The 24,217-nt window shown below is 31.9% G+C and overlaps 1 protein-coding gene across 1 annotated transcript; it reads left to right on the top strand.

Annotated features, from left to right (window-relative positions):
• Window positions 1-12,375: 12,375 nt before the first annotated feature.
• LOC134694318 (uncharacterized) lies at window positions 12,376-14,046 on the top strand. Its single transcript, XM_063555322.1, has one exon. The coding sequence runs from the start codon at window positions 12,376-12,378 to the stop codon at window positions 14,044-14,046; it is 1,671 nt and encodes a 556-aa protein (XP_063411392.1).
• Window positions 14,047-24,217: the final 10,171 nt, after the last annotated feature.

Genomic DNA, 24,217 nt, shown 5'->3' with positions numbered 1-24,217 from the left:
AATTGTGAGGACCATGACCTAAAGTATGAGCTGTTTTGCACTTTTCATGATTGCGCCTGTTGCACGAAGTGTATTAAAGACAAACATGACAATTGCAAAGGTCTTGTTCCGCTCGGCGATGTTTTAGGGAATATAAAGTCGTCTGCTTCTGTGTCCAAAGTCGAAACGGATTTTGTCTATCTCCTCGAAAATCTAAAGACTATCAAAATATTTTTCTCGGAAAACCTCAGTGCTCTGGAAAAGCAAAAAACAGAAGCCATAACTCGAGTTCATACCATGCGGCGGTCAATTAATGACCACTTAGACAAACTCGAAGAAAGTTTGCTAAATGATATAAGTTCAGAATTTTCAACATTACAAGAGACAATTGGGAATTTGAAAAGAGAAATTGATAATAAAACTAACCAGATTGAAAAAAATCAAAGAGATTTTTCTAAAATGGTCGAATTTTCAACAGATTTTCAAACATATTTTAGTCTACATGAAGTAGAAAAGATTATAAAGCAAGACGAACAGTTTATAAACACTTTTAATTCTGCAGACAATCTTCGTGAGAAGAAAATACAGGTCGAATATTTTGATCTAGTATCAACAGTAAAAAAAACAACAGCGTTAGGAAGAATGTCGATTCAGTTATCACCTGAAAACTTACAACTTAAAACAAAAGGAAAATACCAAGTTCAGTCTGCAAGAATTCCGCCTCTCGGCAAAGTCAAACCAGTACTCAAGCAAATATTCAAAATGCCAAAACACCCTGTACGCATAACTGGATGTCAGATACTACCAAACAGTGATGTTGTGTTCGTAGATTATAAAAAAGACTCTCTATTTCTATTCAATAATGCTGGTGTAAAAAAAGAAATAATATCTTTTCTTGGTACGCCATGTGACATTTGTTATGTCAGACAGAGAGAAATTGCTGTTACACTCTTCGTCCGAAGACAAGTGCTCATTGTTGACTTAGAAAAAAAATTGGTAGCGAGAAGAAGAGCTCTAGATGGTGGGTGCACTGGAATTTGCACCTATGAACATATGATTTATGTTGTAGTTCAACCAAATTCCGTTCTTGTGTTTGATTTTGACCTTAATGTAAAAAAGTCAATTCCAATAGCTACAGAAAGTTCGAGTCGTATTGCGGTATTCGGAGACCGACTTTATTGTACCATCGAACGTAAAAATAGTGTAGCCTGTTACAACAAAGAGGGAGAACAGTTGTGGTATTTACATGTCTGTAGTCCGTTCGGCATTGATATAGATAAACATGGATTTGTGTATGTTGCTTGCTGTAACAGCAACAACATTATAACATTGTCTCAAGACGGAACGAAAGCAGAAGTTATAATGTCCGAGGACAGTGGTGTAAAATGTCCATCAGCTTTACACATTGACAGAGAATTGTCTGTTCTTGTGTTCAGCAATATGTATGGCAAATCTTTTCTTCTTTCAATTAAGAGAGAATTATGAATTTGACTTAAATTGACAAAATCAGAATTTATTATAAAACTGTATAAACTATTAGTAATTCTTGTTTTGACAAACATCATTTTATTTGATAGGCTATTTAAGACAACTAAAAAAGGAACGTGTTTTATCAAGTGTACTATATCCGCCATTATTACTCCATCTTCGCTAGCCAAGGGTTACGATCCCCGCCCGCTCTCTTCACCCTTGGCAGATTGGGCCAACATTTGCGATATCAATTTTCCGCCATCTATCGGAAGATTAAATTAACGCCAATTTCGAATACATTATTCTTGACCAATCGTATCACTTAAACTCTTCAATTTGGAGGTAAAAACACGGTAGCGTCTAGATTCTACTCACTTGGTTAAGCCGGCAACGAAAATATACGCCAACATTCATGCATTTGTGCATGAAACATACACAGAAATTTCTATTAGTTGATTAAAAACATTCAAGTTGTCATTAAATATAGTCGTATGTTTAGTGATGTAAAGACTTGTTGCACAATAAACACGTGGCAATTGTTTACAAACACTTTTTACATTTACACGTGATCATGTTATAGGCGCTTTTTGATTGGATGCAGCGAGTTTCTACTGCAAACAATAAAAATCCTTACCTTGTGTCTCCGAAATATTATCTCAATCCGCCAAGGGTGAAGAGAGCGGGAGTGGATCGTAACCCTTGGCTAGCGAAGATGTTATTACTCATTTCTTTATTTGTAAATTGCAATTTGTTAATTTGTGAAATCAAATTTCTAAATATGTAACAAGTATTTTCTGCATGCGTAATATTGTACGTGAATTTCTACATTTCTGGATTTGTGAAATATAACATCTTAGTGTCAATGCTTCGTTCGTTCAAGGATTTGTGTACAATGTATGCAAATTTGAATCCTTGGTTAGTTACATGAAACTCAACCTTTCTTAGTTTGTGAAATATAATTTCTTTGTTCGAGTAACGTTTTGGTAGAATGTGTTAGTGTAATTGTTACCGATGCCGGTCAAAGTTTTAAATATCAAAAAGTTTTACATAAGGACGTTTTACTTATTAAGAAGTTTAAGTTTGGGGTTCGTGTTGTTTATTCTTTAGTTTTCTATGTTGTGTCATGTGTACTATTGTTTTTCTTTTTGTCTTTTTGATTTTTAGCCACGGCGTTGTCAGTTTGTTTCAGATTTACGAGTTTGACTGTCCCTTTGGTATCTTTCGTCCCTCTTCTCTTGGCAAGTCAAGATTGAAATAGTTTCAGAATATCGCTGTTGATCCCCATCAACTCGTATGTTAGTCAACTCGTACTCAGTCAACTCATATTTCTACAAACTCGAACAAATATCTTTTATTATTGATATGGTTTAAAGTTGTTATGTTTAAAATTTAACAGTTGAGAATAAAAATAAACATTATAAGACGTTATTTTAAGTGTTTATGCATTAATGAAATGCATACTTATACCCGAGGGGTCATTGAAGGCATATACACAATACATTCAAATTATTATTTTCAACCATTTAACGGGATTTGATAAAAGATCAATAAATTATCAATTTCTGTCATGTGAACAATATCGCTGTTTCACTTACCCTAGTAAATCGTAAAACTTTTGAGCATTTGGTATTAGTTGACTTCTGAAAGCATCTGATAAAAATAAGGATACATGTTGCATGTGTTGTATGATTGCAAATGAGACCACTATCCACCAAGTTCAAATGAAGTGCAAGTAAGCAATCATAAGAAAATGAAGAAAAAATATGTGGTGATCTATAGTTGATAATGTTTGTGTCATTTTGGTCTTTTGTGGATAGTTGTCTCATTGGAAATCATACCATATCTTCTTTTTTTTATATTGACAATGATTATATTTTTAATTCGATAATTTGTTTATTTGTATTTTATTTTTCATTCTATATCTTGTAAACTGGCAGTTTATTTGTATAAATAAAGGTAACAGTAGTATACCGCTGTTAAAAATTCACAAATAGATAGAGAAAAAACAAATCCGGGTTACAAAATAAATTGAGGGAAACGTATCAAATATAAGTGAACTACGACACAACAGAGACACAACACCGAAACGTAACACACACAGAAACGAAGTATAATATAACAATGGCAATTTTCCTGACTTGGTACCAGGCATTTTATAAAATAAATGATGTGTTGGTCCTGGTTTTGTGGCATGCCAAACCTCCTGTTTTTATGGCAGTGTTAATTAGAACATTAAAATGACAACATTTCACGACAGGGTTACCATTTATAAACAGATACAGGGGAGAAAATATAGGACATACAAACAAATGAACAATAACCATTAAAAGGTAACAGGTTAACAATATAACAGGTATCTTTCGTCCCTCTTCTTTTAACAAATATCCATAAACGCCAGACGCGCGCTACTTCAACAGAAACCTATGCTTCGATGTAAAGAATTTGAAAGCCACAACAACTACAAAATTCAAGATCGCCGAGGACCAAAAATTCGTAAAAGTTGTGAGGCCAGGATTATCCGCCTGGGACAAAAACATCATTATTATCAAAAATAATACATAGTTTTGCAAACAGTAAATTTTATAACATGACTATATGATAGATATACATAGTTAAACTGTAGTGTCGACTAGCTATAAAATAAAAACGAATACATTACAAAATCAAAGCCCTGTTAGCCATAGTTAATGCAACGCTCAAGGTAACGTCACATTTAAACGAAAACGTTTTCCGAAAATTAAGAAGGAATTTGGATAAAATTCAAGATTAAATTTGTATGACTTATCTAACTTATATTAATAACAGTGAAAATTATAATACCAATTAATAGTTAATTGTAGTAGTAATTAGAGAAATAATTGTATTATCTAGCTTTGAAGGTGTATCTTCAGATCAAACTAAAACCAAATGTATACCAGAAACACTTAAATAAAATATTTGAAAATAAAAACTTTCTTATTTCAATACATCTTAGTGTTCAAACGGCCCATGCTGTCTATTCATAATTGTTTAATTGAAAGGAGATGCTCCAGAAGTATATGTAAAGAAGGTCAACATCATCAATCGAAGCAAATAAAAAAAAAGAACAAACAACGGTCCCCACAGTACTACACAGCACAGTTTTACATAGAGGAATAAAGATTGTACAACATCATCCTGCCATAAAAAAAAATGTCCGGAGCACAAGAGTTCGCAATATTTGGATGGGTTCGAAATTGCTATGCAATTTTGAGTTGTTTAGATACAAAATTTCAAAATGCATTTCCGCCATTTGTCATTTTGTTGCCTTTTATAGCTGACTATGCGGTATGTGCTTTGCTCATTGTTGGAGGCCGTACATTGACCTATACTAGAATCATACTAGTAGCTGTTAGTTTATGTGTCATTTGGTAAACATTTACACAGGGTAGAAAGTCTAGTTGAATTAAAAATAAATATGCCATATGTTGAATGCTTAAATGTTTAGGAGACCAATTTCATTATCTCTTTTGTTTAAAAAACTGAATTAGGACTGAATATATTTAACTTGATATTATACATGTAATATAACAAAACAAAGTCGAGTGAATTCAAAATTTTCATAATACATGGTGTACCGACTTTTGACCCCGGAATATATATTTTTTCGGCAGGTAACCTATATTCTGTGGTAGGAATCCACGAACACGGTCAGCTAAAAGCAACGTAAAGAAAAAAATCAAGTCATATAATGGGTACAATTTTTTTGGGAAATTAACTATTTCTTTTATTACACAACAAAATATTATATTTCCGAACAAAATGTACTAATTATATATTTGATTTTACTTCTATTGTTCGCTCTTACTTGACAGAGTCCCAGAATGTCCAACCACAGAGTAGGTAAACTGTCGAAAAATTATATATAATTATGAGTAAAAAGATGGTATTAATATTAAAATAATATATTAAAAGGAATGCTGTCCGTATGGCATGTGCATGTTTACTCCAAAATAACTCTTTAATCGAAAAATTAAATGACTTCTTTGTTCTATACATATATATATATATATGACTGTCCTGAAATAGTATTTTTTAATTATAATTTCGGTTGTTCTTACGTATGTCATTATATTATGATATTTGTTATTCTAATCTTCATAGATATTCCTAATTCCTTTGAAACTAGTTGGAAGCAACGTGTGTATGTTTGTATTGTGCATATTTAGTGTTTGGGGTTCATGAGATCATGTCTTTACTTTCATGAAATATTTTGTCCCAGTAATCTTATTAACTATAACTACTTATATGTAGTGTTGACAAAATTATTTTCTTTTAATTTGTTTTCATCATTTTATACTATCACACAGTCAAATAACTCAATTAACAGGTTTGCGTCACAATGATATATTTGTAAAATAACATTTGATATACAAACAAATAATCTCGAATGAAATAGCCTATCGTACACCAATTTAAATATCCTGCTAAGGTTACTGATAAAATTAATAATAAATGACTGATCGTCTATGACGTGTTACAAGTTTTATCAATAAACCTTTGAACCTTTGAACCACCTCCTGTCAACATAACAAAAGTTTACATTGTGAAATTTGTATACAAAAGATTGGCACAACTGTCACACAAGTCAGTGTTTTAAAACATAATTATAGTCCAGAAAAATGTTCTGTAGACGGACGTCTTTTTCCCTTTCACTTTTGTACACATTTATGTCCGGCCTATGTTTAGCTTGGTAGAATACTTAATTTCACCATGTTCATCCTGTCTTTCCCAAAGTCCCAAGCCCCCCAAAAATATATAATGGTCGTCTCTGTATAGCTGAGGTGTGAAACATGTATGAAGGATATTTGTTATCTGAAATATTTATAATAAATACTTACATTTAAAGTTTCCTTTTTTATTGTATACTTTTTATAGTGGAGCGGCGGAGAGGACAATTTTAGAAATTTAAATTACCTAAATACCTCATGCGATTTTAATAGCTCATTGGAAAGCTGAAATCTTGTACTTTTTAAAAATATGTGTCGTCAATATCAAATCTGGTACAATAATATCGAAAATCAAGGTCAAAGGTTATCACTTATATACTTTCATCTAGAGAAACAATACCATTGATATTTTTCAAAATTAATAATCTATTCAATAAATTATATGAGTAGTATTATGTAGAAAAACGTTAGTTCATACAAAATCTTTTTTCATATTTGCATATGACGTCAGAACAACGTTTAATTTAACTTTTTTGAAGGTAGTCCATGGTATACAAATTGTAATGCCTAATGGAAAACAGGAACATATTAACATTGATAATTGACATCGACAAATAGCATTTATTGAATACTTTGATAGTTAAAAAGTTTTTCAAAGAGTATCTGAAATGCATAGTTAATAAATCAAACCAAATATGCCGCCATGAAAAAAATCGTTTCAGTTTTCAAGGATTCGACGGGTCACTGAGTTTTCTTGAAATGAATTCAAACTATCTCAATACAAGATACCTTTTTATATAATATAGTTATTGGAGTTTGATCTATTACTCAATAAGTGCAAGCGTGTTTTAGAACAAATTCCTAAAATTGACCGTTATGGTATCTGTGATGAGTTTATTTTCATACCAAATGAAACGTCGAAAACATTATAGCAAATTAAAATAAAGTTACCAAATATTACAAGAACTATGTTCATGATATTTCATTACAACTACCTACATTTTGACAAAAACATAAATCAGTGCAAGGAAGATCCTGCTCCTTGCAAACACGTGCTGTCTGGCATGTTTTCCCCCTTACATGAACAAATTAGATCTTGTAGAAAATCCGTTGTCATTTGTCCCTCAAAGAAAACTGGCTCTAACTTGTCATTTTGCGCAGTTTTTCAACAAAGGCACATTGGGAGTCATTATTTCGGTTGGCTAGATTTGCCGACAACCAAACTTGGCTTTGCCACATTGTACGTAGTACGTGTTGCTTAAATACGAATTCACATGCCGAAAGCTTTTCGTTTGCATTATTTTACATTGTCTTATCGGGGCCTTTTATAGCTGACTGCGGTATGGCCATTTGGGCTTTGCTCATTGTTGAAGGCCGTAAGGTGACCTATAATTGTTAATGTCTGTGTCATTTTGGTCTTTTGTGGACAGTTGTCTCATTTGCAATCATACCACATCTTCTTTTTTTTATATTATAAGACTTTTATCTTTATTATAGCCAAGTGATGTCTCCGCAAATTTCAATCGTTGTGATAATTCTTAAATTTGTATTTCGAGTCGTATAAAGCAGCTCCAATCACTCTAGCAGCAACTACAGCACTATCAACATCATCGTGCGTTAAGGCTACAAGATAACCGAAACGGCTTGGTTTTGTCCTAAAGAGGTTGAATACCGACTTTTAACCGATTCCAAAAAAAACTTGAAGTGGAGTCACACCCAACCAGAGCATGAACGACCGGCATAATAAGACTTTAAATGGAGTAGTAATATGTTATTACAAGAGACAAGTAACAAAACTTATCAAACAGGTTGACAACATTGCTTCTGATATTTCCAACGATATGCATTTGTACTTGATGATTCCTTTTCAGCTGATACTGATTTCAAATTTTGCTTACTTGTGTAGCTTTTATAACATCACCTATGATATCTAAATACGGGTAATTCACTTGCTGTTTCATTGCAGAATTCGTTCAAATAACTGAACACTCTCATCACGTCTCTTTGCTGCAGCAGTAATCAGACTTTTTCTTCCAGATTCTGTTGATGTTATTAATATTTCATCAACAACAGAACCGCAGATAATGAATTTGTCAACACAAACTTCCACTTTCCTTTTTTTTGCATCTTGCGGGACCAGTTTTTACGAGATTGTTAAATTGTCCATGTGGTTGAATAAAAAAAAAACCAAATCAAACACACCTGAAAACCAAACGAACCCTAAAATGAAATTCACTTTCCCAGCTCAATTCAACAAAAACGAGTATACAACAATATCAAACAACATAAATTAATCACAAGGCTTTGGAAATTATAAAATGAACAAGAAATATGCTTGAAAATGACTACAAATGACCTTCGCTAAATCGCTGAATGTGGGACTATAACTAGAAACCACAACAATGTCGGTAAATCGGTGACAAATATTCGGACTTGAAATCTGGATAAAAAGCAGATATTTAGCAAAATATTTATATTATTAGGAATTAACTTCAAAAGTAAATCGGGTCGATTGAAGTATTATACGGCGGCTTCACTGTTGTGTCTTTAAAATACACATATACTGCACGTGCAAATAATGCTAGATGAAAAACGATGATTTTTACAGTGTTATTTTCAACCATTTTCAGATGCATTAAGCATTAATTTTAGGACTATTTGGAAATGCCCTTACATTGTATGAGGTTCACGAATAACTGTATTTACCAATTTCATTCACAAATTATTTTTTAGAAGGGGTTTATTATTAAATTTGACTACCGAATCAGCAGTGGGGTATTCGATGCAAGTTGGGTAACGTCAGTAAAGGCTATTTTTAATGTCATTTGTACCACATTTGATATTGTCGACAAATATTTTTCTAAAGCTGAATAATCGATAAACAATTTAAGACCTTAAAATTCCATGAGGTATTTAGGTAATTTAAAATCGTTAACTAAGCGACTTTTTCAACATTCGCCGCTCCACTATTAAGCGTTAATATAATTTATTTATTATGTACATCTATCATTACCCCTGACGATTCAGCGTCCTTGTAAGAAATATCGTTAACTGATATCCAGACGTTTTATCAATTGATTAATTGTTGGTTGCTTCAGGTCCAGTGACAAATATATGTTAAAACGTGTATAATGCAAAAATACAAGTTATAACGTATACAAAAGTACCTCGTGCATGTTGTAAAATGTAGAAAATAATGCCTCAAAATGGTTTTAACTTGTCCACCTTATAAAATAAATCTAAATAAAGCAAAATATACATTTTGATATTTATTGAATAATAATAAACAATAATCAAAAGGCCAGATCATTTTTCTGTAGAGGACAGTGATCACAAAATTTCAGTTTTTATTTGTTCATGACCTATTATGGCATAACGCGTGTTCATGTATCTGTATGCATATATTTCCTCAATGGCAATTAAGTAGATAACTGATTCACCTGATATTTTTAGGAACAATGCCTTAAAAGTTTGTGGTAATATCCCTCCCCTTCATTTTAACATGCATATATTCAAGCAATGTCTCCTCTGCATACTTTAAAAGACCAGAGAGAGGACATTGTTTTCATTGGACCACACTTGATTATAAATATCTTTGGAGTTATGAATCTGCTCTTCCAGTTTTTTTAGCCTTACATAACAGATGTAAATATCTCCATATTATAACTTGTTTTGATAACTATTAAGATAAATGCATGAGGCAAATATCATTGTAATGTTTTGAATATAGATCCTCTACTTTCAAAACAGAGTTTTGTTTGAAAAGAAATTTGCTTGACATATCAAGGATTTCATTGAAAAAATCTATCCTGGCTTTCTTCTTGCATCAATTTCAAAAACCAGCATGGACAACCGCTATACTTTTGTTGGTAATAATACTGAATCAATTACCTTTAATTTATTTGTCATTAACTATCGATAACAGTGATTTTACACTCACCCAGTCAGAGGCCTTCCAATGGGGATGTAAGTATTATAATAAAAGAGAAAAACAAATGCAGGTGAACGAGAAGAAAAAATTAAATTTAACTTTTCAACATTTAAATCAACACACAACATGCACCAAGGTTAAGTCCTCTGTTAGTTATTCGTATAAAATGTGAAAAAAGGTATAAAGAAATTATAAAAAACTTTCATCTGGTCATTAACTTTATCAAAAACGACAAAACACAATAACATAATGAAAAATAAAAAAAAATATATGAAAACATTATTGAGGTTAATAAAATATGTTGCAATAATAGAAAAATATCTTTATTTTCAAAATTTGTACAAGTTAAAACCCTTTGTAAGCAATATTTTGTAAATGTCATAACATGTACAAGGTACTTTTGTACATGTTTCAACATTTACAAAATCACAACTTTTACACGACATGTATATATATTAAGTTATAGCAGAAGTTTTTACTAGTCTAGTTATTGACCTCTGTTTATAGATACTTAACACAATTATATAATACACACTAACTGTAGGTACGAAGATCCCTTCGTGAACGGGGCACCCCTCGATTGCTGCCGAATGCACGTCAAACGGATTTTACATTACAAGTATCATTATAGGATTAAACACATTTTTTCTAGAGGTTATTGATGTGTAAACCGGGGCGGTTAACTCACAAACTGAATAAAAGTCCGAAGGACTTTTATGTCAAGTTTGTGAATTAGAGACCCGGTTTACACATCAATAACCTCTAGAAAAAATGTGTTTAATCCTTATAATTCTTCAGCAAAACAAACGCGATTATTAATTTACAGTATTATTTTGATGGCTACTATATGTACCATCAGAAGTACAATGGCATGTCCTAACTAAGGAGTACGCCGCCATCTTGACTTTCTTAAAAACTTAAATGTTCGATAAATGCAACAGAATCTAAAATGAACTAGCACCTACCTCAAAAACTTCACTTTAATTAGATACTATCCGAATTTGAAGCGCACAAGTAACGAATTAATCTTCCATCTGAAAGTTTTCAATCGTATGACGTCGTGTTTTGCCATGACGTAAATTCGCCAAATCATAAGTGAAATTTCCCGGAATTTTATTTAAATTTTATTTTTATACATTTTCGAAGCTTTAGTGCATTTAATTTATTTCTTTTTTTTGGGGTTATATATGCATAAGAATAGAAACAACTGTTATGCAATTGTTTTAAAATCTCAACTTGCTGAAAATCCCAGTATCCCTACAAGAATGTGTATCGCGCATGAATAGATTACAAAAGTAGTTTCGGAAGTATGGTTTATCGAGGTGTAAACCAAGAGAAAAATTCTACTTGACCAATCCAATTCAAGTATTTATAGATATGCAAATGATATAAGAATTATCACAAAATAATTAAATTATACTAATTACTAATAAGTGTTATTCAGTATAAAATCAAGTTACAACCGGAGCATCGCAAAAATACAACTATCGTTTGACGTAAACAACGTCTTGCATATATTTAAGTATTATTCCATATTGATAAAATTTTAGTAGGTTTTTATATATGAAATGGATTTTGAATAAATAAGCACATTCACCTGCGGGAAAAGTATATTCAACGCACAAAACGTCGCGTGGTTTAACGTGCACAATTTTGGTAAAAAATGTTTGATGTACAATTGATTTTCGTGATAATTGCCGTTTCATACATTTTTCTCGGAATATGGAATAAAATAATTACCGTCTTTTGCTTCGGTAAATATGTGGTTTAATTGCCTTTTGAAAATATAATTACATATTTACCTCATTTAAAGACAGTGCTTGTAAATTATTCTTTATATTGGTGCAATTGTGCATGATAAAGACAATTTATTCTCACTTAAATATTTTGAAAACTTCAACGGGGGTCTAAATTGGCGCCCTTCGTTTGTGTATTTTAAAATTATTCATGTCAACTTGTACACGACCGCAATTTTTTTGCGGTTGTATAGTTATGGATATATCCTTGTAGAAGTTATTGCTCTTTAAGGGCGATTTTTTTCCATTTTCCTTAGTGGTCAACATCATGAAATGCACAATAAATTAAGATAACTTTTAAAAGCAAAAAATTGCAACAGAACAAGATCTACAAATAAGACAGACAGACGAAATAAAGAAATTAGAAACTTTGAACAGAAAAAAGTGTTTATGTATAGATAAATACACCAAAATATCGGGATTTTATTATCACGGAATCCTTGTAGTCTATACTTATATTGTGTCAGCACTACATATACATATTCTTATTTTGTACAGGTTTTAATTAGTAATGGCAACATCCAGACGTTTAATATGTAGCTTGTGTCAAGAAGATAACGAAACCAGTACAGCTGTCACGTGGTGCGCGGAATGTGAGGTTTTTCTTTGTTCTGAATGTCAGAAACATCATGGCCGATCCAAGATGTCAAAACATCACCAGGTCATGTCTGTACATGAATACCAAAACTTACCTGAGTTCATGCTGAATATAAAGAACAATTGTAAGGACCACGACCTAAAGTATGAACTGTTTTGTTCTTTTCATGATTCTGCTTGTTGCATGAAGTGTATAAAAGACAAACATGCGAACTGTAAGGGTCTTGTTCCACTCGGTGAAGTTGTAGGTATTATAAAGTCGTCTGCTTTTGTGTCCCAAGTCAAAACGGATCTGATCAATCTCCACGAAAATCTAAAGACTATCAAAATATTTTTCTCGGAAAACCTAAGTGCACTGGAAAAACAGAAAACAGAAGCCATACGTCGAGTTCATAACATGCGGCATTCAATAAATGACCACTTAGACAAACTCGAAAAAAGTTTGCTGAATGATATAAGTTCAGAATTCACAAAATTACAAGAGAAAATTGGGAATTTGAGAAGTGAAATTGATAGCAAAACCAATCAGGTTGAAGAAAAACAAAAAGATTTTTCTAAAATGGTTGAATTTTCAACAGATCTTCAAACATATTTCGGTCTACATGAAGTAGAAAAAGTTATAAAGCAAGAAGTACAGTTTATAAATAACTTGAAATCTGCAGACAAGCTTCGTGAGAAGAAAATGAAGGTCGACTGCTTTGATCTAGAGTCAACTGTAAGATGTACAAAAGAGTTTGGAAAATTGTCGATTTACTTATCACCTGAAAATTTGCAACTTAAAACAAAAGGGGAAAGTCAACTTCAGTCTCATTTCAAAAACCCGGTTCTTAGCATAGTCAAACCAGTACTCAAGCAAAGATTCAAAATGCCGAAAAACCCAGTGCACATATCTGGGTGTCAGATATTACCAAACAGTGATATTGTGTTCGTAGATCAAGAAAAAAACTCACTTTTACTATTCAACAATGCTGGTGAATTTGTCAAAGAAATAATGACTTTCATTAATACGCCATCTGATATCTGTTATGTCAGACAGAGAGAAGTTGCTGTTACACTCTTCGACAAGCGGAGAGTTTTTATTATTGATGTAGAAAGAAACAAGATAGTACGACGAACAGATATAGATGGCAAGTGCTCTGGAATTTGCACCTATGAACAAATGATGTATGTTATAGTTGATTCGAATTCTGTTTTTACGTTAGATTTTGACCTTAATATAGAAAACTTAATTCCAATAGTTACAAAAAGTTTGAGTCGTATTGCTGTATTCGGAGACCGTTTGTATTGTACCCACTCGATTGACAATAGTGTAGTCTGTTACAGCAAAGAAGGAGAGAAGTTGTGGTCTTTTAATGACGAGATTCGTTTTCCATTCGGTATTGATATAGATACGAATGGATTTGTGTATGTTGCTTGCAAAGGCAGCAACAGCATACTTACATTGTCCCAAGATGGAACAAAAATTGAAGTTATAATGACCGAGGACAGTGGTGTTAACAAGCCATTAGCTTTAAACATTGACAGAGAATTGTCAATTCTCGTGTTCAGCAATGAAAACGGCGACTCCTTTTTCCTTTCAATATAAGAAGAAGTCTAAATTTTACTTAACTATACAATATCAGAATAGTTATATAAAAGACAATTGGTGCTTCCGCTTTATATAATAACTATTTTATCAGAATTTCTGTTTTAGAAAACTGGTGAAAAAGAACATATAAATGTGGTGCACATTGAATAAGCAACGTAGCGGGTTCTATAAAAGTGTGGAACGCATTTTTGAGTTTGTTTCGAATAAACAAATGAAAACAGTATTAACAAGCGATGACTGTTAATGACGTCTTTACACTTAATCCATTGGAGATTGGATGTGTACTGATTGATATTTTAGTTTAAGAAAATGTTTGTTTTCATTATTGCTTTGAACCACATTGTAGCTGCCAGTGACTGCGAGTACTCTCAAATCTGTACTTAGTGCCTATTTTTTTTAAATGTTTTAGTTTTTAGCAACGTCTGCTCTGTGTTGTTTTTTTTAGATTTATTTCTATTTGTATTCATTTGATGAGTTCAATTCAACTGATGTTTTGTAGTTCGTTTTTATGTTTTACTGTTAGACCACTGCTCCAGGTTAAATGTCTGTCACAAAACCGGAGCCTTTAATAGAAAAAAAGAAGATGTGGTATGGTTGCCAATGACACAATTCACCACAAGAGACCAAAGACACTGAAATTAACAGATAGGTCAGACACCCATTAGTTTAGTTTTAGTTCAGTAGTTGTATTTTGTAAAACAAATGTTATAATGAGGCTGTGAGTTTCTCACAATTGAATCCTTTTGTAAATCTATGTCGGGGTCTGTTATAGCTATGCATATGGTATTGGTTTATTCTATTTGTTTAAGGCATTACTGTTGCCTAAAACTACCTATATTACATATGGTGTAGCATTCTACTATTTTCATTGGATATTACGATCACGTGTCTCAAAGGTTATAATGAGACTGAGTTTCTCACAATTGAATCCTTTTGTATATTTATGTTGGGGTCTGTTATAGCCGTGCATATGGTATTGGTTTATTCTATTTGTTTAAGGCATTACTGTTGCCTATAACTACCTATATTACATATGGTGTAGCATTCTACTATTTTCATTGTATATAACGATCACGCATCTCAAATGCTATTTGACTTATCCGTAGCCTTGTTTCTATTTTTACGTAGATTGCAGCTACATTGTATGTTTTTATTTATATGTATATTGGTGGTAAATACTAAATATAAGAAAATTTGGCTAAATTTAGATTTAAGACGTCATGACGTCACACATAACAACCATAGAGGAAGCGCCGCTGGAGACAAAAAGAAAAGTTTTTAACTGGATATTTCAAAAACTTTATGATAAATACAGATGCTAAGAATACAAGAAAGCTAATGCAACAAGCTTTGAAGTTATATTTTCAATTTCATGAATTCTTGCAAAATACAATTTAAAAATACACAGAAAGAACACTGAATGTAATTTTGCGAATACGTTATTTACATATAATTATGTAATATCGAAATTAAGGATTTTCACTTACTTACGGAAGCCTTTTAGGGCCATGCTAGTCTACTTTTTACAATTTGATTCATGTATAACAAATTATTAATTTGATATAACAAATTGTTATTTGATATAACAAATTATTAATTTGATATAAAAATTATAAATTTGATGTAACAGATATTCGATTTTGATATAACAAATTATTTATTCGTTATAACAGATTATCAATTTGATATAACAGATAATAATCATTTTATATAACAATTTATTAATTTGATATAACAAAAAAGGCAATTTGATATGTTAAATTACTTATGCATGGATTAAGGTTATCCCCTTCTCTATTTGACATAACATATGAATTAATGAAAAGATTAAACTGTTTAGAGATATAGACCTAAATGTTTGCTGATGATCTAAAATCCTTCTTCTATATATACAACGTTATCAAGGTGCTCAGATTATACTCGTCTGGTCTTTTTTTTTTAACAGAAATTGAAAGTCCACAATCATTCAAAATCTCACGCATGTTTCTTTATTTTTGATAAAAAAATTCCAAATCAAAAATATATGTTGAATCAAATTTATTTAAGACAAATGCAGTGATGAATTAAAGGATGTTTAATAAATCCTTTCATAGATATAGGAAGATGTGGTATGATTGCTAATGAGGCAACTCTCCATCCAAGTAACAATTTATAAAAGTAAACCATTATAGGTCAAGTACAGCCTTCAACACGGAGCCTTGGCTCACACCGGACAACAAGCTTTAAAGGGTCCCAAAAATTACTATTGTAAAACCATTCAAACGGGAAAACCAACGGTCTAATCTATGATATAAAAAAAAATGAGAAATGAGAAACACGTTTAAATTACATAAACAAACGACAACTACTGTACATCAGATTTCTGACTTAGGACAGGTACAAACATGTGCAGCGGGATTAAACAAGTTCCTATTGTAATTAATAAAGCGACATGCCAGTTGGTTTTTTTTTTTTTTTTAAAGAAAAGCATTTTTTTTATTCTTGCTTGTTCCTATGTTCCTAAAAACACCATCATCTCTATAGAACTCTTCATTCGCTTTGACTTGAACATATGCAATATAAATTGATCAAATAGACCCCCTTTTCTCTTTTATATTTGTTCGTTCTAAAGCACCACGTCCCATATGCGAAATTGAGAAACAAGTCCAGAAAATTGTCTCAAATAAAATGGAAAGGGGAGGAGGGTTGGTTATAGAAACATTAAACCTGTAAATTGAGTCTTGAAAATGCATTATAATATAAATATTAATACACGAAATGCGCCAGTTCGGGTTATGCAACTTTTAATTAATCATTATTATGATAAAATCACACTATTTGTAGAGAAATTTACAATATGTTATATCAAATTAATAATTCTACAATATGTTATATCAAATTAATAATTTGTTATATCAAATAAATAATTTGTTATATCAAATAAATATTTTGTTATATCAAATTCATAATTTGTTATATCAAATTGATAATGTGTTATATCAAATTAATAATCTGTTATATCAAATAAACAATTTGTTATATCAAAATAGAAAATCTGTTATATCAAATTGACAATTTGTTATATCAAATTGGCAATTTGTAATATCAATTTAAATATCAAATTGACAATTTGTTATATCAAATTGACAATTGTTATATCAAATTGACAATTTGTTATATCAAATTGACAATTTGTTATATCAAATTGACAATTTGTTATATCAAATTGACAATTTGTTATATCAAATTTATAGTTTGTTATATCAAACTGATAATCTTTTATATCAAATTGTAAAAAGTAGACTAGCACGGCTCTAAAAGGCTTCCGTAGTTACTCAAAAGTTATATATGGACCTGTTAAGTTAAGTTGACTTTGTCCTCGGTCAATATAATCTGAACAGGTCCATATATAACGTATTCACCTCGTCAAAAGTCCATCATTGATAAATATCTACTTTATTTGAACTTTGGTTGATAGTAGATCAGTACAGTATGTTCTAATTTTTTGCTGTTTCACTACTTTCCAAATATGAGAGACAGTTAGCGCGCACAATTTATTTAAGCCCGTCACATTCTTTTTGTGAAAGGTGAAGAGCCTGTTATCCAGTTGTTGTCGTTGTTTGTTGTCATATGCTGTTTTTCCTTTATCATTTTAAACCAAGACGTTGGTTTTACTCGATTTATATCTTTAACATTTATTATGTCGACCGGACTGTTAAACCTGACTATCCTGTATGGGTTTTGCTCAATGATGAAGGGCATTTGGTGATCTTTGGTTATTTTTGATCGTCTACAGCATTTGATAGATAGTTGTCACATTGGCAATAACTGAACATCTTTTTTTACAATGCAAAATTGTTAGCTTTGAATCTTTTATAAATTATATTTATAGATTAATTTAATTCTTTGATTTTGTTTTTCTTATTTTGGCAAACATAAGTTTAAAATTTTGCCAATAAAACGACTCCCGTGTTCATCATAGACAGCTGTTGTATTAGTCTACTTGAACCGTTTTTAGTCAAACACAGAAGATATTTAATACTCGAAAATTGTCTGCATTTTTATTTCTTATGAGTCATACCGATTCATTTGTTTTGTTGCAAATATTAATGGAAAGCTATCTAACAGACATTACTCCACATATCACTCTTTTAGAGGGTTAGCACTATAAAACCAGGTTCAATCAACCATTTCTACATTTGAAATTGCCTGTACCAAGTCGGGAATATGACAGTTGTTGTCCTTTCGTTTGGTATGTTTTGTCATTTGATTTTGCCATGTGATTAGGGACTTTCCAATTGCATTTCTTTTCTATATTTTTGGGATTTTACTTTTTTCGTATTATGTAAATTTCTATGATAACATTAAACGATTTATTAGTCATTTTAATGTGCTCCGTAAGCTATTTATTTACAACGCTTATTTATGACCCGTAGATTAATGCTATATAGTGCGATGACAGAAGTGTAAAAAGTCGTCTAGATCGCGAGTTTAATCTCCCCAAATAACACACGGCTAAAAATGGTCTTAACTTAAAGACAGATATGTCTTCTTTCGTTTTTGCCCTATCGTCAGAATTTCGTATGGTCACATTATTCCAAAAAATCGTTTTAATGACTAGTAGTATTTTTGAAAGTTTCAACCCCCCCTTTTTCAAAATGAAAAATTGTGTATGTTTGCTTACATTTAATTGAAATAGTTTTTCCTGAAGCTATTTTTATATGTCAAAATATTCTATTCAGTATTTTATTTTCTTCTAATCTATAAAATTTGCGAAGTTTGGACTGTTTAAAATTGAGGTAATTTTTATTGCAAATTTAGACACAAACTTTAGTTTCTTCTTCATAGTAGTAAAAAAGATTATCCCATTATATTTTAAGCATATAGTATTTCATAAAACTAATAAGTGATAAAAATTTTGGAACCAAAATATGAAAAAAACCTTAAGAAATCAATGGAAAAAGAATGAGTAAAAAACTTTTTAATAATTTGCTCTCAACTGATATATGAAATTACTACCTTTTTCGCTATTATATACACTTATTTTCATTAATGTGCACTGTTATTTGCCACATACGTTGTTTGTATGTGTTTTTGTAATAAAACATCAAATATACTTGGTCAGAAAAGTGTTATTGCAAAATCAAAATAATTGACGGATAGTTTCAGTAAATATTCCGTGATATGTCAAGTCCGTTGCAACTTGCTCCATTAAGTCCAAAAGAAAAGACAAAAGTCGTTAAATTTTATGCAGTGCTTGATATGCAAAAAAATCGACTGAAACTTTAAGTCAATTTACCAGTATAGGTAAGTCGATTTTTGTATCTGCATTGAATAAAAGATTGGATGAGGTGAACATCAAGATGTTTCATGCGATAGCTGTTAATTTGCAGGACGTTTATCATCGTTCATGCTACAAAAGTTACACTAGTAAACATATTGGTTCCCCCCTTTAGAGCAAGGAAGCTTCTAATCTCTGATATTTAATGACGACATACAATTATCGGACTGTTGTAATGCAGTCGTTCAACCGGAGCGCTTGTATTTTGTTGCAACAAAACATTTTAGAAAGATAAAAAACTACTCAAGTTTAAATCAGATGAGCGTATTAAGAAGGTTTTATAGATAAAGTTTAAGTAGAAACAGTTTCCCGTCCTTCTTTTAAACTTCAAGCAATCTGTCATTTTGGTTACATTACAAAATATTTGCAAAAAACGAAATAAAAAAAATCCAAACCCGTTGAAGCAGATATCTCAGATCACGATACTGCTTTTACTAATTTTATTTTGGCTATTGACAATTTGGCTATTTGGCTATTAAAAAAACGATTTAATGGTCATTCCTCATGACACCGTTACTTGACAAATATAGATCTTTCCTTCTGGCTGATTCTAATTTAAAATATTTGACTTGTAAAATGCAGTCTAAACTCATTGATTTCTATAGAAATTCAGTTGTCAAACAACTTCAACACGTTCAAGGCAAATATAACATAACATTTAGTAGCAAACTAACTATTTGAGATACCATATCAGCTGCTAGTAAATTGAAAACTGACCTCAAAACCTCAATGTCAACTGTAATAGATACAAATATCGAACAGATATTTCATTCCGCTGCAAGTATACTGAAAAGACATCGAAACTCTACAGAAGAATATCCAACTTCGGATGAATTGTCTCTTCCTTCTTCAATTCAGTCAATGCCTTCGTATTTATTGCAATTCATTTTATGGTTACTCGATGAAACTGCATACAGCCAAGACTATTCTCAGTAAATGGCACCAGAGAAATTATGTAAATGCTAATCAATTGTTGAGTCAATCGTTTGTGTGGTCATTTTTTTTAAAACTCCTTTTCATTTAGGATTGGCTTTACAAATGTACCATGAGTTTGGTTCAAAACACCTTGTTGAAACTTTGAATGCCAATGGGTTTAATGCTTCTTAAATTGAAGTGCGACGCTATCTAATGAGTTACCAACCATGAAATTGAGCAAATTAAAGATAATGTGTACGTCTCGTATAATGTTTCCCCAGCATCTTTGCAGAACAGCATATGGATGTCATCACACCTTCCTAAACCCCCTCTTCGATCTCTGTTAAATCTTGGATGAATTGATAGGGATAGTTTGAAGCTGGTATTTTGTTTATGAACAAATGTCTTTGGACTTCCTACGATACCTTGACTGTGCTTGTAAAGAAAAACTCAAAATAACGAGTTTGCTATAAGCAGAACCTTTCATGTTTAGACTTGTGGCCATGAGTGAAATGTGTAGAAATATTAAAAGATGTCTTGTGACGGTTGATGAAAATGACAATGATGGAGATAACGGTTGATTTGGTATAAAGCTTGTTGATCTGGTACACATGGTCCCAGCCCTTAGGTAAGGGGAGTGTTGGCGCGCCCTTAAAAAAGTTAAACCCCGCCACATTCTGTATGTAAAATTGAGAATGGAAATGGGAAAGTGTCAAAGAGACATCAACCCGACCATCAGCAGAGGGTCACCAACAGGTCTTCAATGTATTGAGAAATTCCCGCACCCGGAGGCGTCCTTCAGCTGGCCGTTTCAAGTCACGAGACGGTAATACAGTGTTTATCGTTTGTTTCTATATACTATATTTGTTTCTTTCTTATTTATTTTGTACATTAATCAGACCGTTAGATTTTTCGTTTGTTTTACATTATTCATTTCGGGAATTGAAGACTATGCAGTATATCTTTTACTCATTGTTGAAGCCCGTATGGGGCCTAAAATTGTTAATTTATGTCTCATTTGGTCTCATTTGGAGAGTTGTCTCATTTGCAATCATATCACATCTTCTTTTTCTTATAAGGAATACTTTTGTGGTACGTTGCAAGGGAAAAAAGAGGGGGATATAGGTACAAAATCTATAATGTAATAGATATTAACCAAAGTAAAATACACAACAACAGATAATACAATCGAAGCAGTAATAACTGTGAAAAAACACCAAAGCAACGAGTAGTCTATAAAAAAACCGAAGTATCCGCAAATTCAATTTGAGGTCATATTTGACTGTAGAGTTCTATTGCTTTGGTTTGATACCTCACCAAATATGATAGTTTTAGAAAAAAATTAAATTATTGTCCTGCATGACACTTGATTTTTTAACTGAAATTAAAAATTTTCATAAGGTGCTCAAAACATTTTATAGGTAGAAAACTTGATTTTTGAAGTTTTGTTTATAAAACGTTGTTTTAGAAATGTTTTTGGTAAAAAAAATCTCAATAATTAAGGTTTATGTATAATAACAAACATTACTAAAGCCAAAACAGTATCATTTGTATTTAAGAAGAGTTTAGAAATAGAAAAAAATGACAAAATTGAAACCCTCCCAAATTTTCACAGATTTTTACATGTGACCTTTGACCTCGGTTTGAAAAAAATGTGACCACACCAAGTCCTGACGACAGGCATATTATTATAGTACACGATTCCCTCTTTCCAATGATATATTATATAGGTGTGTGTTCGGTGGGGAGATAAAATTAAAAAAAATCTGCCTTCAGTCACCGCACTAATATGACTGTATTGTTTAAACAAGAAAAATCAAGTCTATGGCAAGTCAAACCATGAGTTAATTAGTTAGTTCTATGCAATCTCTGTTTACACATAACCTCCTGACTGGTTGAATTCAGCCCTGACCTCAGTGGAATTTGAACGCAAGAAATTGGCGGGAATTGATATTCATATATTTCCCATCTCCTGGTATCTTAGTGGTCTTAGTGGTCCTAGTGCAAACAGTTGGTGAAATGCTGTCACGTGATTGTTGATCAAAACAGTTTTTGGAGTCTGATTGAGTCCTCATTAACCGGACAAACAGACTCAGATTTGGATTCGTGCGAACTGAACACTGCCAAGTGAATGGACATTTACATTTAATGTCGAAGCATAGGTTCGCGTTGCACATGAAATAAATACAAATAGCACAGTCTTTTTGTATTCTCATAATCATTTTGTTTCAATAATAGTTAGTTTCCTTAATAGTGTGAAAAATGTGACAAATTATTTTAAGCGTGAATAACAAAAATACAACTACCGCCAGCCAGAATTGTAACATATTCGTTCGAAACATGCATGGTTTTACACTCTTCTAAACCTAGTTGTCTGTGCAAGTTAAGGTAATGACAATGCGATACCCCGAAGACGGCGTAAACCAATGAGGATCGAAATTAAGCTTAGTGCTTGCTTGTGACCGGTCATAGTTATGGAGTGGAACGAGTACGTCACAAGTTAAAATTACATACTGCATTGAAACGGAGGAAATATCTTCACATTAGGCACAATGTCTGATAAGAGGTTGCATGAAATGTAAAATACTTCTAGTCCCTAGACTTCTTCTATTCTATAAAGTGTTATCTGACATTACGTAAATCATCTTTGTCAGCTATTGCGCTGACTTTAAAAACAAAGCTTATTGTAACCGACACAGTTATTTTTCAGTTTCGGAAGCCCTTAATTTTCATTGCATTGAATTTATCAAGATTATGTATTCGGTCCTTTTTATATAAAGTAAATTCTTTGTTACGCTGGTTATCAATCATGCAACATACGGGTACTGGGGTCATCCTTGTTGTCTTATATCTGTCGGAGCCAATTAAATAAAGGACAGGGAACTAGTCTATCTCTGTATTACTTTAAGTTTTTGGATTAAATATTATATTGATCTATAAGTATTGACGTTGTCTATCCGTTATTCTCTTGTTATTTTATTATATTAGGCTTGTTGTTCTCCATTCGCAGCTATTCAGGAGCGTATCCAACCCTTTTAAAAAGTGGGGTTCCCAACCCAGAGTAAAGGGGGGTTTCAACTATATGCTCCATTTCAAATGCATTGATCCGCCAATGCTATTCATGTTTAGCTTGGTGCTTCCATCATTAAAAGAAACCCTAATTATATTCAATGTTAATATTCTTTGCCATGACAATTGTTATGCATATCTCTGTGTGTGATAAAGTTAATCATGTGAAAATACGGATGTTTGTGTTATTAAAATTTGCTGTTACAAAATATTAGAAATTATTATAAATTAAGGAATGTATCTCCTCATGCAAAGCTCTGATTCCTTGTACGGATTTGGCTATACTTTTTGGACCTTTTGGATTATAGCTCTTCATCGTTCATGTAAGCTTTGGATTTCAAATATTTTGACCACGAGCATCACTGAAGAGACATGTATTGTCGAAATGCGCATCTGGTGCAAGAAAATTGGTACCGTTTATTTTATTGTATATAATTATCTTCAAATCATTTTTAGTTTTGTCGCTTGTTCTATTTCATGTATTAAATTTTGTCATTATGTAACATTAAAGTGTTATTCCTATCTTTATTTATATTTTTAATTTCTTTTACACAGTTCGAAGCAGGCTGTGTATGATTATATTGTACACACCTAATTGGAGGTTAATTTTATTTTTATTATGTCCCACAATTTTTGCGGTCATATATTGGTATCACGTGGTCGTCAGTGTCATCCGAAAACAGATGGTTTCCAGATGCTTACACAATCATATATTCGCTAGATAATATTTGATATATAAATAGATATTCAAAAAATAGAATAGTTATAGAATAGCAATTTAAATATCCCGCTGTATTTACTTGTGAAACTAATCAGGTGAATGACTGTCTATGACGTGATACAAGTTCTAATAATAAACCTTGG

The sequence above is a fragment of the Mytilus trossulus genome, chromosome 13, assembly GCF_036588685.1.
Source record: "Mytilus trossulus isolate FHL-02 chromosome 13, PNRI_Mtr1.1.1.hap1, whole genome shotgun sequence".
Taxonomy (NCBI): domain Eukaryota; kingdom Metazoa; phylum Mollusca; class Bivalvia; order Mytilida; family Mytilidae; genus Mytilus; species Mytilus trossulus.
The sequence above is the reverse complement of the archived record's forward strand: the minus strand, read 5'-3'. Positions and strand labels throughout refer to the sequence as shown.

Coding starts and splice junctions, on each gene's coding strand:
- LOC134694318 (XM_063555322.1), top strand. CDS start 12,376: ATGGCAACATCCAGACGTTTAATATGTAGCTTGTGTCAAGAAGATAAC.